Below are 17,741 nucleotides of genomic sequence, written 5' to 3'. Positions count from 1 at the left end.
AACCTTTTTAAATGTAAACTTGTTGTTAATCCCACCACCGTGTCCGTTTTCAAATAGGCTTTACAGCGAAAGCAACACCAACTCACAGAAAAACACAGCCATTTTTCCAGCCAAAGAGAGGAGTCACAAAAAGCACAAATAGACATATAAAGAATCACTAACCTTTGATCTTCATCAGATGACACTCATAGGACTTCATGTTACACAATACATGTGTGTTTTGTTTGATAAAGTTCATATTTATATAAAACAATCTGAGTTTACATTGGCGCATTACTTCCACTAGTTCCGAAAACATCCAGTGATTTTGCATAGCCACATCAATTCAACAGAAATACTTCTACATTTATGATGAGATAATATAAGTTCTACACATGGAATTATAGATATACCTCTCCTTAATGCAACCGCTGTGTCAGATTTCAAAGAAACTTTACGGAAAAAACAAACCATGCAATAATCTGAAGCGGTGCTCAGAAAAATAATACAATTAACCGCCATTTTGGAGTCAACAGAAACAAGAAATCACATTATAAATATTCCCTTTTGATGATCTTCATCAGAATGCACTCCCAGGAATCCCAGGTCCACAATAAATGCTTGATTTGTTCGATAATGTCCGTTATTTATGTCCAATTAGCTACTTTGGTTAGCGCGTTTGGTACACCTATCCAAATGCTGGTGCAGGTTCCCGCATAATAACCTTGGACAAAAAGTTATATTACAGGTCGAAGAAACATGTCAAACTAAGTTTAGAATCAATCTTTAGGGTGTTGTTATCATAACTCTTCAATAAAGTTCCAACCTGAGAATTCCTTTGTGTCTAGAGATGCAATGCAACGCAGGTCATTCAGCTCTTATTCAGGCCCACAACACAGTAGAAGCCACATTCAAGTTTCTAAAGACGGTTGACATCTAGTGGAAGCCCTAGGAAGTGCAACTTCATCCATATCCCACTGTGAATTCAATAGGGGCTGGGTTGAAAATCGACCAACCTCACATTTCTCACTTCCTGTCTGGATTTCTTCTCGGGTTTTCGCCTGCCATATGAGTTCTGTTATACTCACAGACATCATTCAAACAGTTTTAGAAACTTCTGAGGGTTTTCTATCCAAATCTACAAATACTATGCATATATTAGCAACTGTTTTTGAATAAGGTTGTAATGTAACAATGTGGAAAAAGTGAATGGGGTCATGAATACTTTCACAATGCTCTGTATTTTATATTTATGTATTTTCACACTAATTCTAATTTAGTTTTTTTTTTTTTTTTTTTAATCTACTGATCTGTGTGCCACCCCTCCTCGGGACCACCAGGAGATCGAACCAGGGTGTGGGATGCAGCTGTGCATGCTGTTCCCCCAGGACGAGAGCATTGACTTGTATCAAGTTATTCATAAAATGCGACACAAGCGGAGGATGCCTTCAGAGCCGCGTTCTCGAGGACGCCCACCCCACAGAGAACCCGCCCGAGGCGACCTGGGAAGGTTAGAAATATTCTTTGGACTGCTAGTGAGCTCTGGTGTCGGCGTGACATGATGCCCGGAGCAGTGTTCTGATCCGATGGTCTAACCGTCCCTCCCAGAATGCTCTCATCACATCCCAGCGAAGAGGGAAACCTGCTGACATCCTCTGGGCTGTTGCTAAGGACCCCGTACCACAGCTCCACAGTATCTATGGGCCAGGCCAGTGTTAACCCCAGTATCTATGGCTCTGGGCCAGTGTTAACCCCACTATCTTTGGCCCTGGGCCAGTGCTAACCCCACTATCTATGGGCCGGGCCGTTGCTAACCCCACTATCTATGGGCCCGGGCCGTTGCTAGCCCCAGTATCTATGGGCCCGGGCCGTTGCTAACCCCAGTATCTATGGGCCGGGCCGTTGCTAACCCCAGTATCTATGGGCCCGGGCCGTTGCTAACCCCAGTATCTATGGGCCGGGCCTTTGCTAACCCCAGTATCTATGGGCCGGGCCGTTGCTAACCCCAGTATCTATGGGCCCGGGCCGTTGCTAACCCCAGTATCTATGGGCCGGGCCTTTGCTAACCCCAGTATCTATGGGCCGGGCCGTTGCTAACCCCAGTATCTATGGGCCGGGCCGTTGCTAACCCCAGTATCTATGGGCCGGGCCGTTGCTAGTAGGCTGAGTGTGGCTTGTCTCTCTCTACAGGTGATGGTGGTTAATTAGTTTGGTCTCTCAATATAAAGAATGCAATTTTAATTTATACTATCATGATACTTAAAACCGCTTAAGTTGTAGTTGCGTTTAATACATTTGTCTTTAGGTTGCTTGAATGAATTTGTCTAGATAAGTTTGTTTTTTAAATTTGTTCCCGAAGCCTTTTCTTTCAGGAGTATCCTGGGGAGTTAAAACCTAGTCATATATGGGACTTAGAAAAAGGAGCTGTTCTATTTAAACAGAAGATGGCACATGGATTTGAGTGGGGAGAATGATGATGCTGTCTTAAATGCTTCCAGGGGACTTTTCTCTCCCTCCATGGGCCATTTATTGAATATACATAATGTATACCTGTGGTGAAATCTACACTACTGCGGTGTATGCCTGTAGCTTCAGATGGGCAGGGGTGGGTGTCTATCTGCAAAGCTGCCTGGAAAGGGAGTAAAAAAAAGCGTTGGAAAGTTCTGGAAAGCGGTAGGCCTTTTGGGAGACCTGGCGACAACCTAGAGGGAGAGAGAGGGGGCTTGGCTCTGCTGTGTGGTTCTCTCTACCTCCCGTTGCAATGCTCCGTTTACACCAGCAATCCAAATCCCCCGACATCCCCTTCAAGAGATCATATACCCGCAAAAACATTTTGGTTAATGGTCGGTCGGTCACTGCCCCCCCCCCCTCCCCCCCACACACACAACCAAACAGGACTGAAGATGGTTGTGGTGCTGAGAGCCTGCCAGCCGTTTCTTGTTAAAGTTTCTTCATCTGGAATTAATGGCACCTGGTGGTAGGTGGTTAGAGAAACTTAAAGGACTAGGTTAGGAGTGTTTCCTAAAGGACAGGAGTGTTTCCATACCCTAACCTAAAGGACTAGGTTAGGAGTGTTTCCTAAAGGACAGGAGTGTTTCCATACCCTAACCTAAAGGACTAGGTTAGGAGTGTTTCCTAAAGGACAGGAGTGTTTCCATACCCTAACCTAAAGGACTAGGTTAGGAGTGTTTCCTAAAGGACAGGAGTGTTTCCATACCCTAACCTAAAGGACAGGAGTGTTTCCATACCCTGACCTAAAGGACTAGGTTAGGAGTGTTTCCTAAAGGACAGGAGTGTTTCCATACCCTAACCTAAAGGACTGAGAATAAGGTAGGAGGAGACCCACTGGCAGAATGATACAACCCCACTCCTTCCCTTTTTAAGGCCTCAATGGACTGAGAATAACACCACAAGGAAGGGATGTTCTAAGCCAAAGGGGGCCGTCACCTTTTTGGTTTTATAAAATGGCCGACGTGAAGTTCATCCCCTGGTCTTTTCGATTGCAATGGACTGCATCAATCACCCTTATCAATCACCCCCTTTGCCCTCCCCAGCCCGGCCCCATCCTTGTAATGTCTTTGTGGCTGTAGACCCTAAACCGTAAGATGGACTGTCTATATGAACTTTTGATATCTTAATATATGTCAACGGTAACAGGTCACAAAACTACAAGAAAGCGGTATGTTACAATTTTAACCGGCTCTTTCTTCATTTTCCTGTAGACAGTCATTATCCCAGCTGTAAAAACAAAACAACATTTTACTATCTGGTTGATTTTTGAATTGAACATGGATAGTTGTGTTGTGGAGTAATGATCATTCACTAACGTGGTTATTGATGGCTAGTCAGAAGCTGTTAGAATAGAACTCTAGCTCCTTATTGGAGACAGGTGATACCCCAAACTATCCCCAAACAGGTAACTAGGGTGTACTTCCAATAGTTACAGTACTGAAACATCCTGTTTTAGCTACAGAATGAGTTGAACTATCATAGGACCAATCTGAACAAAAAAAACTTACTGGTCAATTCACTGTTTTAATGGAACTGTCCACAACCAGTAAGATATAATTCAGAATATAATGGTTGATGTAGTAAGATATAATTCAGAATATAATGGTTGATGTAGTAAGATATAATTCAGAATATAATGGTTGATGTAGTAAGATATAATTCAGAATATAATGGTTGATTCAGTCATATCATTCAGAATATAATGGTTGATTGATGCAGTCTGCTCATTATAACTGTCTCTACGTGTTTAGTTTTTTTTTTTAATAAGTATTTGGGAATACTGTCAAGATTCAATGAAATGCATCCTGAATTTTGGTCATAAATTAAGTTTCCCCCTTTATGGAGGTGGATGAGATAAGAAGAGACAGAATGGTGATATGGCTTAAATCAAGTTGTTTCTCAATCTGTCAATAGGTGTTTATTTTGTGTGTTTTTTACTAGTTCATGTAAATGTTTTTGGTGTATAGATGTGTACATATGCTTTTCAGATGATCCTAGATGTTTTACACAGTTCTATTATGACTTAGGGCAACTAGGATGCTGTGCTGTATCGTGGTGCTTGTCTCAATTGTTTACCTAATTCATGTAGGCGTCGGCCCGAGGAATATGACATTCACAACAGGAAACGCCCAAGGATTGACTATCCAGCCGAGTTCCCACAGAGACCAGGTTACTATTACTGCCATATGTATTGGTCCATCATGGACATGTATCTCAAATGGCCCCCTATTCCCTATATAGTGCACTACTTTAGACCAGGGTCCAAATGGCTCTGGTCAAAAGCAGTGTGTATATATTTTTATTTGTTATTTATCTAAGGAACTGGGCCATTTGGGCACAACTAGTAATTGTATTGGTACCGGTCAAGGTCAGTTATAAGGACGAGCTGGACCAACAGGAACGTCGGCCGTGTGCAGTAGATCTGCTGGGTGTCGACGAACGATTGTGATCAAACATGAAGACACGTCTGGAAATGAACAGAAAATGACGGCCATTGTGGTCAGAGGTGCCAGTACGGCCCCCTTGCTGTGCACCGCCGACGTTTGTGTTGGTCTGTCTTATCCTTTTACTGGTCTGAACGATAAGAATGTACTCATGAACCACGCTTGAGTTTACCAGTGAAGCTCATTTTGAACTCCATATCGACAACAAATGGAACAGAGTTTAAGCCACATCCAGATGACCTATGTTTAGCCGAGCTGACGTATTACTGTAGTGGCAAGAGGTTAGATTTAATGTCCCAATTTTCCGTGTGATATTTTCCACTTTGATGTTATGAATCGGAGTAGGAGGTTGTAAGTAAGTATTGATTTTTTTATTTTTAACTTTTCTTATTGACTACCGATGTATCAGTGTTAGAACAAAACTTGTTGAAAGGGAAACTTGTGTGTCTATAAACACAGATGCTCCACAGGGACATGAAAGAACATGATTCGCCAGTCGGAGTAAATCAGCTTTCTCTCTTTACACAGGCTTTATGCCAGTTCCACGTAACCCACCAGTTGACCGGTAAGTACCTGACATCACTCACCGTGGACCCCAAATCTACCCCCCCCCTCACCTCCCCCCAGGCTCTAGTGTAGATTGATGACAGCTTCACTTAGCTTCGCATTCCAGCTCCGGCTTCATCTGTACTACGACGGTGGATATTACTCGTCCGCCTGCCGCTAACAAGCAGGCTTGTAACTGGTTAGTCGAACGCCGAACTCTTCCATTGAGACCATGCTGAAACATCAATCCATGGGCAAGTCAGTGACACGTTTTCATTTGTGCCGAAAACAAAATGAAAATGTATCTTGCAAATTAGAAGTGCCGTCTTTATCCCGTTACTTAGCATCAGTGCCGTCTTTATCCCATTACTTAGCGTCAGCGCCGTCTTTATCCCGTTACTTAGCGTCAGCGCCGTCTTTATCCCGTTACTTAGCGTCAGCGCCGTCTTTATCCCGTTACTTAGCGTCAGCGCCGTCTTTATCCCGTTACTTAGCGTCAGCGCCGTCTTTATCCCGTTACTTAGCGTCAGCGCCGTCTTTATCCCGTTACTTAGCGTCAGCGCCGTCTTTATCCCGTTACTTAGCGTCAGCGCCGTCTTTATCCCGTTACTTAGCGTCAGCGCCGTCTTTATCCCGTTACTTAGCGTCAGCGCCGTCTTTATCCCGTTACTTAGCGTCAGCGCCGTCTTTATCCCGTTACTTAGCGTCAGCGCCGTCTTTATCCCGTTACTTAGCGTCAGCGCCGTCTTTATCCCGTTACTTAGCGTCAGCGCCGTCTTTATCCGTTACTTAGCGTCAGCGCGTCTTTATCCGTTACTTAGCGTCAGCGCCGTCTTTATCCCGTTACTTAGCGTCAGCGCCGTCTTTATCCCGTTACTTAGCGTCAGCGCCGTCTTTATCCCGTTACTTAGCGTCAGCGCCGTCTTTATCCGTTACTTAGCGTCAGCGCCGTCTTTATCCCGTTACTTAGCGTCAGCGCCGTCTTTATCCGTTACTTAGCGTCAGCGCGTCTTTATCCGTTACTTAGCGTCAGCGCCGTCTTTATCCCGTTACTTAGCGTCAGCGCCGTCTTTATCCCGTTACTTAGCGTCAGTGCCGTCTTTATCCCGTTACTTAGCGTCAGTGCCGTCTTTATCCCGTTACTTAGCGTCAGTGCCGTCTTTATCCCGTTACTTAGCATCAGGGTTGGCTAGGTTACTTTCTAAATTGTAATCAACTTAACTTTTGAATTACCCAAACTCAATTATGTAGTCGATTTACTTTTAGATTACTATCCCCTTAAGAGACATTTGTCGTTTTCTAATACATGTTACCAACTGAACGGCATCTCTTGCAGGATAAATCAATGTTAAAGTTTACATAGCTGGCCATATATGGATGTTAGTTTGTGGGTTGGTTACTTAGGCTTCATCTAACCCATCACTTTCTACTACATTATTATAATATGATTAAATTACATCATTACATTAAAAACCAAAGTCTATCAGAATTCCACTCATTCCTATAAATAAATATAAATTATACCCCTTGACATTCAAGAATAGGACTTGGAAATATAGAAGTATAGATGAGCCAAATTGTTTTACCTGAGCATGACCCCAAAACTAAGGATGTATTAGCCAGCCCTACTCTGTTGTTTACAATTTTAATTGTTACGGAGGACTGATTGGGCTCATTGATTCAAGTTGAAAAGTAAACGCTGTGCTCATGGAATGGCTTTGAGCACGATTGAAAAGTGTTATTTACATGTGATAAATGAATGTCATATGACACTTTTAGATTGAGCAATAAGCCAGTCTTTTATTCCATAGGCTGTTTCAAGAGCGCATGTTTCATCGACTAGCCACTGGTTTTAAAAACAATGATTGATAGGCACCTTAAACTCCTTGAATTCAACCATTTTTTAATTGGGTTCAAATACACCATTTAGATTTGTGAACAGCCGTCCATAACAACCACAATTCGTTAGGCTGCTTTTTCATTTAGCTATTTGTGCCTATGTAGTGATATCCGAAAACAGTACACATATTCATACCAAACCTCTCGAAGCCGACCATTGACTATGTATGGCGCGTGCAACAGCTCTCTCTCTCATTCCTTCTCTCTCTCATTCCTTCTCTCTCTCTCATTCCTTCTCTCTCTCATTCCTTCTCTCTCTCATTCCTTCTCTCTCTCTCTCTCTCTCATTCCTTCTCTCTCTCTCTCTCTCATTCCTTCTCTCTCTCTCTCATTCCTTCTCTCTCTCTCTCTCATTCCTTCTCTCTCTCTCTCTCATTCCTTCTCTCCCTTATAAAAAATCAGAAAAGATACAACTATTTTACATAGTTTTAAAGATGAACTTCTTGTGAATCCAACCACGGTGTCCGATTTCAAAAATGCTTTACTGCGGAAGCATACCTTACAATTATTTGAGAACATAGCCCAGCATATAAATCAGTACACGGTTACCAGCCAAGTAGAAGAGTTACACAAGTCAGAAATAGAGAGAAAATGGATCACTTACCTTTGATCTTCATATGTTTGTACTCAGAAGACATTCATTTATTCAATAAATGTTCCTTTTGTTCGATAGTCTCTCTTTTTATATCCTAAAACCTCCGTTTTTTTCACGTTTTCTTCAGTAATCCACAGGCTCAAACGCAGTCACAACAGGCAGACAAATAAAATCCAAATTGTATCTGTAAAAGTTCATAGAAACATGTCAAACGATGTTTATATTCCATCCTCAGGTTGTTTTTAACCTAAATGATCTGTAATATTTAAACCGGACAATAACGTTGTCAATATAAAAGGTAAACAAGAAAGGCACCCTCTTTGGTCGCGTGCATGAGAAAGCTCTGCGACGCGGTAGGGTCCACTCATTCAGACTGCTCTTACTCCCTCATCGGAATACAAGCCTGAAACAATTTCTAAAGACTGTTGACATCTAGTGGAAGGCATAGGAACTGCAATATGAGTCCTAAGTCAATGGATACTGTAATGGCATTGAATAGAGGAAAAAGAAAATAATACCTACTTCCTGAATGGATTTTTCCCAGGTTTTCGCCTGCCAAATCAGTTCTGTAATACTAAGACATTTATTTTAACAGTTTTGGAAACTTTATTCCAATGGATTCTAATGATTATTTTGCAGCCACTGACCACAGAAGGCATGGAATTTATTTAGGGGACATCACACAAAGGGGATGTCTCCGGGAAATTCAAGGCATTATCAAGGTCTTGTCAAATTGTGAGAGAGACTGATGAAGTGTGTACCCCCTGCACCAAAAAACAAAGCAGAGCTCAAGTCTTTCATTCAACTTTTTTCAAATCATCGTTAATGGCATCGCGCAGCCTTGCAATGTATTAAATATCCAAACATAAACAGAAGTTACATAAGTAACTCTAAGCATTTAGGAGGGCCTGTTTATTTCAACCTTTCTTATTTATTCAGCTATGTTCAATTGTTTTCTTAATGCTATATAATAATGCCACAGAATTCTAGGCCAATCTTGTCTGTTAAATGTTAAACTGTTAAACTAGTGTAGCCCACAGCCGTATGGCATAGCCAGATCAGGACCTAACATAAGGCCAACTCTTGAGTACGCTATTCTGTTCTTCTGAAATAGACAACCTGTTCTTCGTTGTTGTGTTTTAATAGTGTTTTTTGTGACGGTGTAGGCTGACATGGATTCATTAGACTTTGATTTAATGTGGATGTTCCAAAGCGAGGCATCATTGGCAGTGTGTGGAAACCAGGAGATGCTAAATGTGTTTGTTAATTAACGGTAAAAAAAAATATATATATTTATATTATATTTTTACATTTATTTAACTAGGCAGGTCAGTCACTGTTCAGTGGCAGAACGACAGATTTGTACCTTGTCAGCTCGGGGGTTTGAACTTGCAACTTTCCGGTTACTAGTCCAACGCTCGAACCACTAGGCTACGCTGCCGAGAGAGAGCCTACAATTATAGTGCATTTGATTTTGAATAGCCTTGTAATAGTGCATTTTTATATGGCCTTTTTTTTTGGGCTCCGGAGTGTGAGAGACACCATCCATATCCTTCTCTCCTTCATTCCTTTCTCCAGAACACAGAGAGGGGCTGGCCACAGTTTAATGAAATGTTTTTTGTTTGTTGTGAACATGTTACTGTCGATGTTCCGATCAAATTTCACTTGGTTTCCCACATTAAATCACTGGGTAGCTGCAGGAACAAGGTTGGAGAGACCATGGCATCCAGAGTTTGGGCGGGAATATCACCTGTCGCCCAGGGAGGGGCTGCATGCTCATCCCGTGTGAAAGCAGTGTTTTGATGGTTGCCACAAGCAACAGGAGACTCCCAGCGGCTCCTCTAGTTACCCCAGCGGCTCCTCTAGTTACCCCAGCGGCTCCTCTAGTTACCCCAGCGGCTCCTCTAGTTACCCCAGCGGCTCCTCTAGTTACCCCAGCGGCTCCTCTAGTTACCCCAGCGGCTCCTCTAGTTACCCCAGCGGCTCCTCTAGTTACCCCAGCGGCTCCTCTAGTTACCCCAGCGGCTCCTCTAGGTACCCCAGCGGCTCCTCTAGTTACCCCAGCGGCTCCTCTAGTTACCCCAGCGGCTCCTCTAGTTACCCCAGCGGCTCCTCTAGTTACCCCAGCGGCTCCTCTAGTTACCCCAGCGGCTCCTCTAGTTACCCCAGCGGCTCCTCTAGTTACCCCAGCGGCTCCTCTAGTTACCCCAGCGGCTCCTCTAGTTACCCCAGCGGCTCCTCTAGTTACCCCAGCGGCTCCTCTAGTTACCCCAGCGGCTCCTCTAGTACCCCAGCGGCTCCTCTAGTTACCCCAGCGGCTCCTCTAGTTACCCCAGCGGCTCCTCTAGTTACCCCAGCGGCTCCCTCTAGTTACCCCAGCGGCTCCTCTAGTTACCCCAGCGGCTCCTCTAGGTACCCCAGCGGCTCCTCTAGGTACCCCAGCGGCTCCTCTAGGTACCCCAGCGGCTCCTCTAGTTACCCCAGCGGCTCCTCTAGTTACCCCAGCGGCTCCTCTAGTTACCCCAGCGGCTCCTCTAGTTACCCCAGCGGCTCCTCTAGTTACCCCAGCGGCTCCTCTAGTTACCGGAGTAACCTACCCAGCATGATTTTACAGTGGAAAGCGGCCTCCATTCGCTTTTCCAGTGCAAACGGATGACATGCCCCCCCCGCCCATTTGATAATGGGCCTTTTTTTCCTAAATCCCAACAAATTTGACATGTTAGTGAAGACTAGAATAAATTGAGTATAGTTTGATGAAAAGGTGATCACTTGATGAGGCAAAAGCTTTTTTTTCTTCTATTTTCGACTTTTTCAAATAGCCGATTTAGTTGAATCCTGCAGCCCATTTATGTTTTGATTTCTAAGACATTCTGAGGTTTGTATCGTTCAACACTAAAGTTGCCAAATAACTCTAAATCTAGTGTTTCAAATGGTCACTTTGACGCTCAACATAGCCTCTTCATATGCGCACACATACTATAAAATACTGGTATGGGAACTTATGAGCATTTCAGCTAAATGAATACGCCCCCAGCCTATGGCACGGAGCATAGCCAGATAAGACTGTATTTATTTTTCTTTAAACCTGCCTAAAATAATGGATTTATTGTGATGTTGTATAATAAATTGACTTTTTTTAAATGTAGATTTTTCAGAGATCTGCATCAGTGGCTTGTAGGCTATGAGTGGAAGCCAGGAGATGCTAAATGTGTTGGTTAATTAACGGTAAATTACTGTGAGACCGGCAGTCATTTGCATGACAATAACCGGCTGACGAAATGAAATGACCGCCCTGGCCCTCCCTCTCTCCACCAACCCTTCCCTGGCCCTCCCTCTCTCCACCAACCCTTCCCTGGCCCTCCCTCTCTCCACCAACCCTTCCCTGGCCCTCCCTCTCTCCACCAACCCTTCCCTGGCCCTCCCTCTCTCCACCAACCCTTCCCTGGCCCTCCCTCTCTCTCTACCAACCCTTCCCTGGCCCTCCCTCTCTCCACCAACCCTTCCCTGGCCCTCCCTCTCTCCACCAACCCTTCCCTGGCCCTCCCTCTCTCCACCAACCCTTCCCTGGCCCTCCCTCTCTCCACCAACCCTTCCCTGGCCCTCCCTCTCTCCACCAACCCCTTCCCTGGCCCTCCCTCTCTCCACCAACCCTTCCCTGGCCCTCCCTCTCTCCACCAACCCTCCCCTGGCCCTCCCTCTCTCTACCAACCCTTCCCTGGCCCTCCCTCTCTCTCTACCAACCCTTCCCTGGCCCTCCCTCTCTCTCTACCAACCCTTCCCTGGCCCTCCCTCTCTCTCTACCAACCCTTTCCTCCCCCTCCCCAGACATTAACCAGTAGTAACTTCATTTCCCCAGGCGCTTCCCAACTGGAGTAAGAAGAGATGTGTTTCTCAATGGGGTGAGTTCAGTAAATATACACTACATCACCAAAGGTATGTGAACACCTACTTGTCAAACATCTCATTCCAAAATCATGGCCATTAATATGGACTTGGTCCTCCCTTTAGTCCCATAAAAGGCTCTACTCTTCTGGGAAGGTGTTCCACTAGATGTTGGAACGTTGCTGCTGGTACTTGCTTCCATTTCATCCACGAGCATAAGGAAGGTCCGGTGCTGACGTTGGGCGATTAGGCCTGGCTCACAGTCGGCATTCCAATTCATCGCAAAGATTGAGGTCAGGACTGTGCAGACCAGTCAAGTTCTTCCACACCGATCGACTTTTGCATGGGGGAATTGTTATGCTGTAACAGGAAAGAGCCTTCCCCAAACTGTTGCCAAAAGTTGGAAGCACAGAATCGTCTAGAATGTCATTGTATACTGTAGTGTTAAGATTTCCATTCACTGGAACTAAGAGGCCCGAACCATGAAAAACAGCCCCAGACCATTATTCCTCCTCCACCAAACTTTACAGTTGGCACTATTCATTGGGGCAGGTAGCGCTGTCCTGGCATCCGCCAAACCCAGATTCGTCTGTCGGCCTGCCAGATGGTGACGCGTGATTAATCCCTCCTGAGAACGCGTTTCCACTGCTCCAGAGTCCAATGGCCGTAAGCTTTACACCACTGATCTTAGGCTTGTGTGCGGCTGCTCGGTCATGGAATCCCATTTCATGAAGCTCCTGATGAACAGCTCCCAGCAGTCTCGTTCTGTGAGCTTGTGTGGCCTACCACTTCTCGGCTGAGCCGTTGTTGCTCCTAGACGTTTCCACTTCACAATAACAGCACTGACAGTTGACCAGGGCAGCTAAAGCAGGGCAGAAATCGGGACAAACTAACTTGTTGGAAAGGTGGCATCCTAAGACTGTGCCACTTTGAAAGTCACTGAGCTCTTCGGTACGGCCCATTCTACTGCCAATGTTTGTCTATGGAGATTGTATGGTGGTATGCTCGATTTTATTCACCTGTCAGCAACGGGGGGTGGCTGAAATAGCTGAATCCACTAATTTGAAGGGGTGTCCACATACTTTTGTGTGTGTATAGTCATTGATATTAGCACACAGTTCATTTGATTACATTTACATTTAAGTCATTTAGCAGACGCTCTGATTCACTCCTATTGATATTATCATGCGTTTTGTTATCCCCAGTCCTACAACGATTACATGAGAGAGTTCCACCACACCATTGGGCCGCCTCCTCCCTGGCAAGGAATGGTATGTTCTAGAAGTTTGGTTCATAGAGCTATAGAGTGCTCTAAGTAATATGGTTTAATATAGACATAAGACTAAAAGGCCTATTAATGCTACCTGAGAAATACCTGTCTGGTCGAAACGCGTTGCAGTATTTCACCTGTTAATATGTTACACTGACCTGCTTCTGTCTGTATATTAATCAATATTTTGGGTGAATAGTTCTCTGAAGTTTCTCATCATAGTCTCTCTATCGGTATTGGCCCATCTCTTCAGAAGACTTTATCTAATATTTGTTTGTTAAATTTACATGCAACTCATTTTACGTACATGGCTCTTCAAATTTTGTATACCGTAGTTACATAGCAAGTACATTTGTTTTTGTTATTTTTAATTGATCCTACCTGCCATTTTTAAGAGGTTTTCTTGCCACTGACTTCATTCATAGTGTCATTTAAAAACCATCTCCCCTGTAGGCACCGTACCCTGGGATGGAGCAGCCACCTCACCACCCGTTCTACCATCCTCCACCTCCCCAGGCACACCCCCCCTACGCTGGGCACCACCCTGTACCACACGACGCCCGCTTCAGGGAGAAGAGAGTCGTACGTTCCTTCAGCTCTACCCTGGTACAGCTCATTTCTGTCCTGGTTAAATGTGTAGTGCACTAATAAATGGAATAGTGAGTAATTTGGGACGTAGTATAGCCTGAACACCGTCTCTCTCTCTCCCTCTGAAGCATGACTATGACATGCGGGTGGATGACTTCCTGAGACGGACCCAGGCCGTGGTGACAGGTCGCCGCAGCCGCCCCAGAGAACGAGACCGGCAGAGGGAGCGAGAACGGCCCCGGGATGCCCGCCGGGACCGCGACAGAGACCGTGGACGCGAACGTGACCGAGAGAGAGACCGGATCAGAGACAGGGAGAAGGAGAGGGGGCGCTACAGGAGATAATCAGGGACTAAATCAAATCAAACAAGAAGTCTTGTCGTAGTTTCTCTGACCTAGTCATTTCTTTTCTTCTTTTTTTCCATTTTGTTTTTATTTTATTTTTTTAAGAATCTGAACTGTTCTGAGTGATTTGTTCTGTTTTACATCGTGCTGTGAAGTCGCCTCATGTCTATCATGCATGCAGTGTAACTGAACTAACTGGGGGGGTTCCAACCCAAAATCCACCCCAAAATACACATTTTTAGTTCATCTTATTTTGGAGACGCGGTTAAGAGCATTTAACTATTTGGAGCTGGTTTTCGTCTCTTCTTCCTGTCCCCGACTTTCAGTGTTGAATGCCAGTCTTTTGCGTGTATATTTTAGGAAGGGACTGATCCACTTGTCACATTTGTCTTTGTGCTGTTCATACTTGTACATGGTTCAAATGAAGATCGCTACTAAAATGGGTATAATTGTGTTGTACTCAATCTGACTGGCAGTGTTGTTGCGAGTCCCTTTTTTGCCTTTAAAAAAAAATGTCAAGCCATTTTTTTTTTTTTTTTTCAAAGTGTTTTGATCTGGAAGCAAAAAGCAATATTGTTGTTATGATTGATCCCGTTTCCTTTCGGAAGTTTCAACCAATCAGTGCTGTAAAGTTTAGAGAACCTGCAATGTTTTGTCGGGGGCGGGGGAATAAGGTATCGCTTTGTCTTGGATGACTGTTTTGTACAAAAAAAATTAAATACTATTGAGTGTTTTACTACGGTCGTCAGTTTGAGTAAAAGATGGTTGGATTGATTCACTTTACATTAAACAGGTTTTACCCTGGACTTTCTGCTGGTTTTCATCGTCAGATCAACAATGGCACATCAGTCAGATTTAAATGTTTGGGAAAACTCTGGTGACATTTTAGGCATTATGTTTGGGCTCCCGAGTGGCGCAGTGGTCCAAGGCACTGCATCTCAGTGCTAGGGGAGTCACTACAGACCCTGGTTCAGTGGTCCAAGGCACTGCATCTCAGTGCTAGGGGAGTCACTACAGACCCTGGTTCAGTGGTCCAAGGCACTGCATCTCAGTGCTAGAGGAGTCACTACAGACCCTGGTTCAGAGGTCTAAGGGAGTGCATCACTACAGACCCCCTGGTTCAGAGGTACAGACCCTGGTTCAAGACACTGCATCTCAGTGTTAGAGGAGTCACTACAGACCCTGGTTCAGAGGTCTAAGACACTGCATCTCAGTGTTAGAGGAGTCACTACAGACCCTGGTTCAGAGGTCTAAGACACTGCATCTCAGTGCTAGAGGAGTCACTACAGACCCTGGTTCAGCGGTCTAAGGCACTGCATCTCAGTGCATCACTACAGACCCTGGTTCAGAGGTCTAAGACACTGCCTCTCAGTGCTAGGGGAGTCACTACAGACCCTGGTTCGATCCCGGGCTATATCACAAACGGCTGTGATCGGGAGTCCCATAGGGTGGCGCACAATTTGGCCCAGCAGTCGTCCGGGTTAGGGGAGGGTTTGGCAGGGGTAGGTCATCATTGTAAAATAATAATTTGTTCTTAATTAATTGACTTGCCTAGTTAAATAAAGGTTCCATTTAAAATGGGGAATAAACAAACGTACATTTGAAATATCAAACTTTTCGATCTATTATTGATATGTACATGGCAGTGATGTGGATGTCATGCTGCTCTCAATTATTCTCGCTTTTACGAATTGTGGTTGTGGATGGCTGTTCACAAATGTACAGGTGTATTTGTGTGGGCATCCCTTCAAATTAGTGGTTTCTGGCTATTTCAGCCACACCCGTTGCTGACCGGTGTATAAAATCGAGAACACAGCCACGCAATCTCCATAGACAAACATTGGCAGTAGAATGGCCCGTACTGAAGAGCTCAGTGACTTTCAACGTGGCACCGTCATTGGATGCCACCTTTCCAACAGTCAAATTTCTGCCCTGCTAGAGCTTCCCCGGTCAAGGGTAGATGCTGTTATTGTGAAGTGGAAACGTCAAGGAGCAACAGCGGCTAAGCAACAAAGTGGTAGGCCACAGAAGGGAACGGGACCGGCGAGTGCCGAAACGAGTAGCACGTAAAAACCGTCTGTCCTCACAACCAAGTTCCAAACTGCGTGATGATTCACGCTTCACCATCTGGCAGTCCGATGGACGAATATGGGTTTGGCGGATGCTAAGAGAACGCTCCCTGCCCGAATGCATAGTGCCAACTGTAAAGTTTGGTGGAGGACAAATAAATGTCTGGAACGCAGACTGCGAACCAGGCCGAATCGCCAAACATCAGTGCCAAACCTCACGGATGCTCTTGTGGCTGAATAGAAGCAAGTCCTCGCAGCAATGTTCCAACATCTAGTGGAAAGCCTTCCCAGAAGAGTGGAGGCTGTTATAGCTTAGTAAATGGAGGACCAGCTCCATATTAATGGCCATGATTTTGAATGAGATGTTAGAAGAGCAGGTGTCCACATACTTTTGTCAATGTAGTGTATGTAAACTCTAACATTGATTGATTCTGTAAAAAAAAAACGTCTTTCAATTGGTAATATTCCTTTTTGTCTTCTAATGGAAAGTAAATCTAAAAGTAACAAAATAATCTGATTTATTTTAGAGTTAGAGTAATCCGAACGTCAGACTATCCCGCAGGTTGTGGAGGTCTTGGGCGGTTTGTGGTTCTGAGGCCGGTTAGACGTACTTCTCCAAAACAACATTGGAGGCTTATGGTAGAGAAATGAACATTAAATTCTCTGGCAACAACTCTGGTGGACATTCCTGCAGTCAGCATGCCAATTGCACGCTCCCTCAAGACTTGAGACATCTGTGGCATTGGGTTGTGTGACAAAAGTGAAAATTTTAGAGTGGCCTTTTATTGTCTCCAGCACAAGGTGCACCTGTGTAATGATCATGTTGTTTAATCAGCTTCTTGATATGCCACACCTGTCAGGTTGATGGATTATTTTGGCAAAGGAGAAATGCACACTGACGGATATAAACAAATGAGAGAAGTAAGCTTGGAAAATGTCTGGGATCTTTTATTTCAGCTCATGAATCAAAGGACCAACAATTTACATGTCACGTTTTTGTTCAGTATATATTTAAATATAAATGTGTTATTTATTTCATATAGTGGTGGGCACTAATATAGATAATTCTATATGATATTGATATTGTTTGATATCGATATGATCAAGGCGTATTGCGCTATTGCGTTATTCTTCCGGTTGACGTACACTATTCTGTAATAAAGCACACATGGCAAAGCTAGATCTACTGTCTCTATTATGACAGACCAACTAGTCTCTATTATATTATGACAGACCAGCTATATCTACTGTCTCTATATTATGACAGACCAGCTACATCTACTGTCTCTATTATATTATGACAGACCAGCTAGATCTACTGTCTCTATTATATTATGACAGACCAGCATGATCTACTGTCTCTATTATATTATGACAGACCAGCTAGATCTACTGTCTCTATTATACTATGACAGACCAGGTAGATCTACTGTCTCTATTATGTTATGACAGACCAGGTAGATCTACTGTCTCTATTATATTATGACAGACCAGCTAGATCTACTGTCTCTATTATATTATGACAGAAATGCTAGATCTACTGTCTCTATTATATTATGACAGACCAGCTAGATCCACTGTCTCTATTATATTATGACAGACCAGCTAGATCTA

At 44.3% G+C, this 17,741-nt stretch overlaps 1 protein-coding gene across 1 annotated transcript in view; it reads left to right on the top strand.

Moving 5' to 3' along the window:
* LOC135518437 (YTH domain-containing protein 1-like) overlaps nt 1–14,794 on the top strand; it is a 33,064-nt gene extending 18,270 nt beyond the window's left edge. Inside the window, 7 exon segments of the mRNA XM_064943608.1 lie at nt 1,320–1,489; nt 4,580–4,659; nt 5,463–5,499; nt 11,831–11,873; nt 13,062–13,127; nt 13,580–13,708; nt 13,843–14,794. Of these exon segments, the coding sequence (XP_064799680.1) occupies nt 1,320–1,489; nt 4,580–4,659; nt 5,463–5,499; nt 11,831–11,873; nt 13,062–13,127; nt 13,580–13,708; nt 13,843–14,058 (741 nt within the window). The 3' untranslated portion in view covers nt 14,059–14,794.
* The last annotated feature ends 2,947 nt before the right edge of the window (nt 14,795–17,741 follow it).

The sequence above is a fragment of the Oncorhynchus masou genome, chromosome 28 (genome assembly GCF_036934945.1).
Source record: "Oncorhynchus masou masou isolate Uvic2021 chromosome 28, UVic_Omas_1.1, whole genome shotgun sequence".
Lineage (NCBI taxonomy): Eukaryota > Metazoa > Chordata > Actinopteri > Salmoniformes > Salmonidae > Oncorhynchus > Oncorhynchus masou.
The sequence above is the reverse complement of the archived record's forward strand: the minus strand, read 5'-3'. Positions and strand labels throughout refer to the sequence as shown.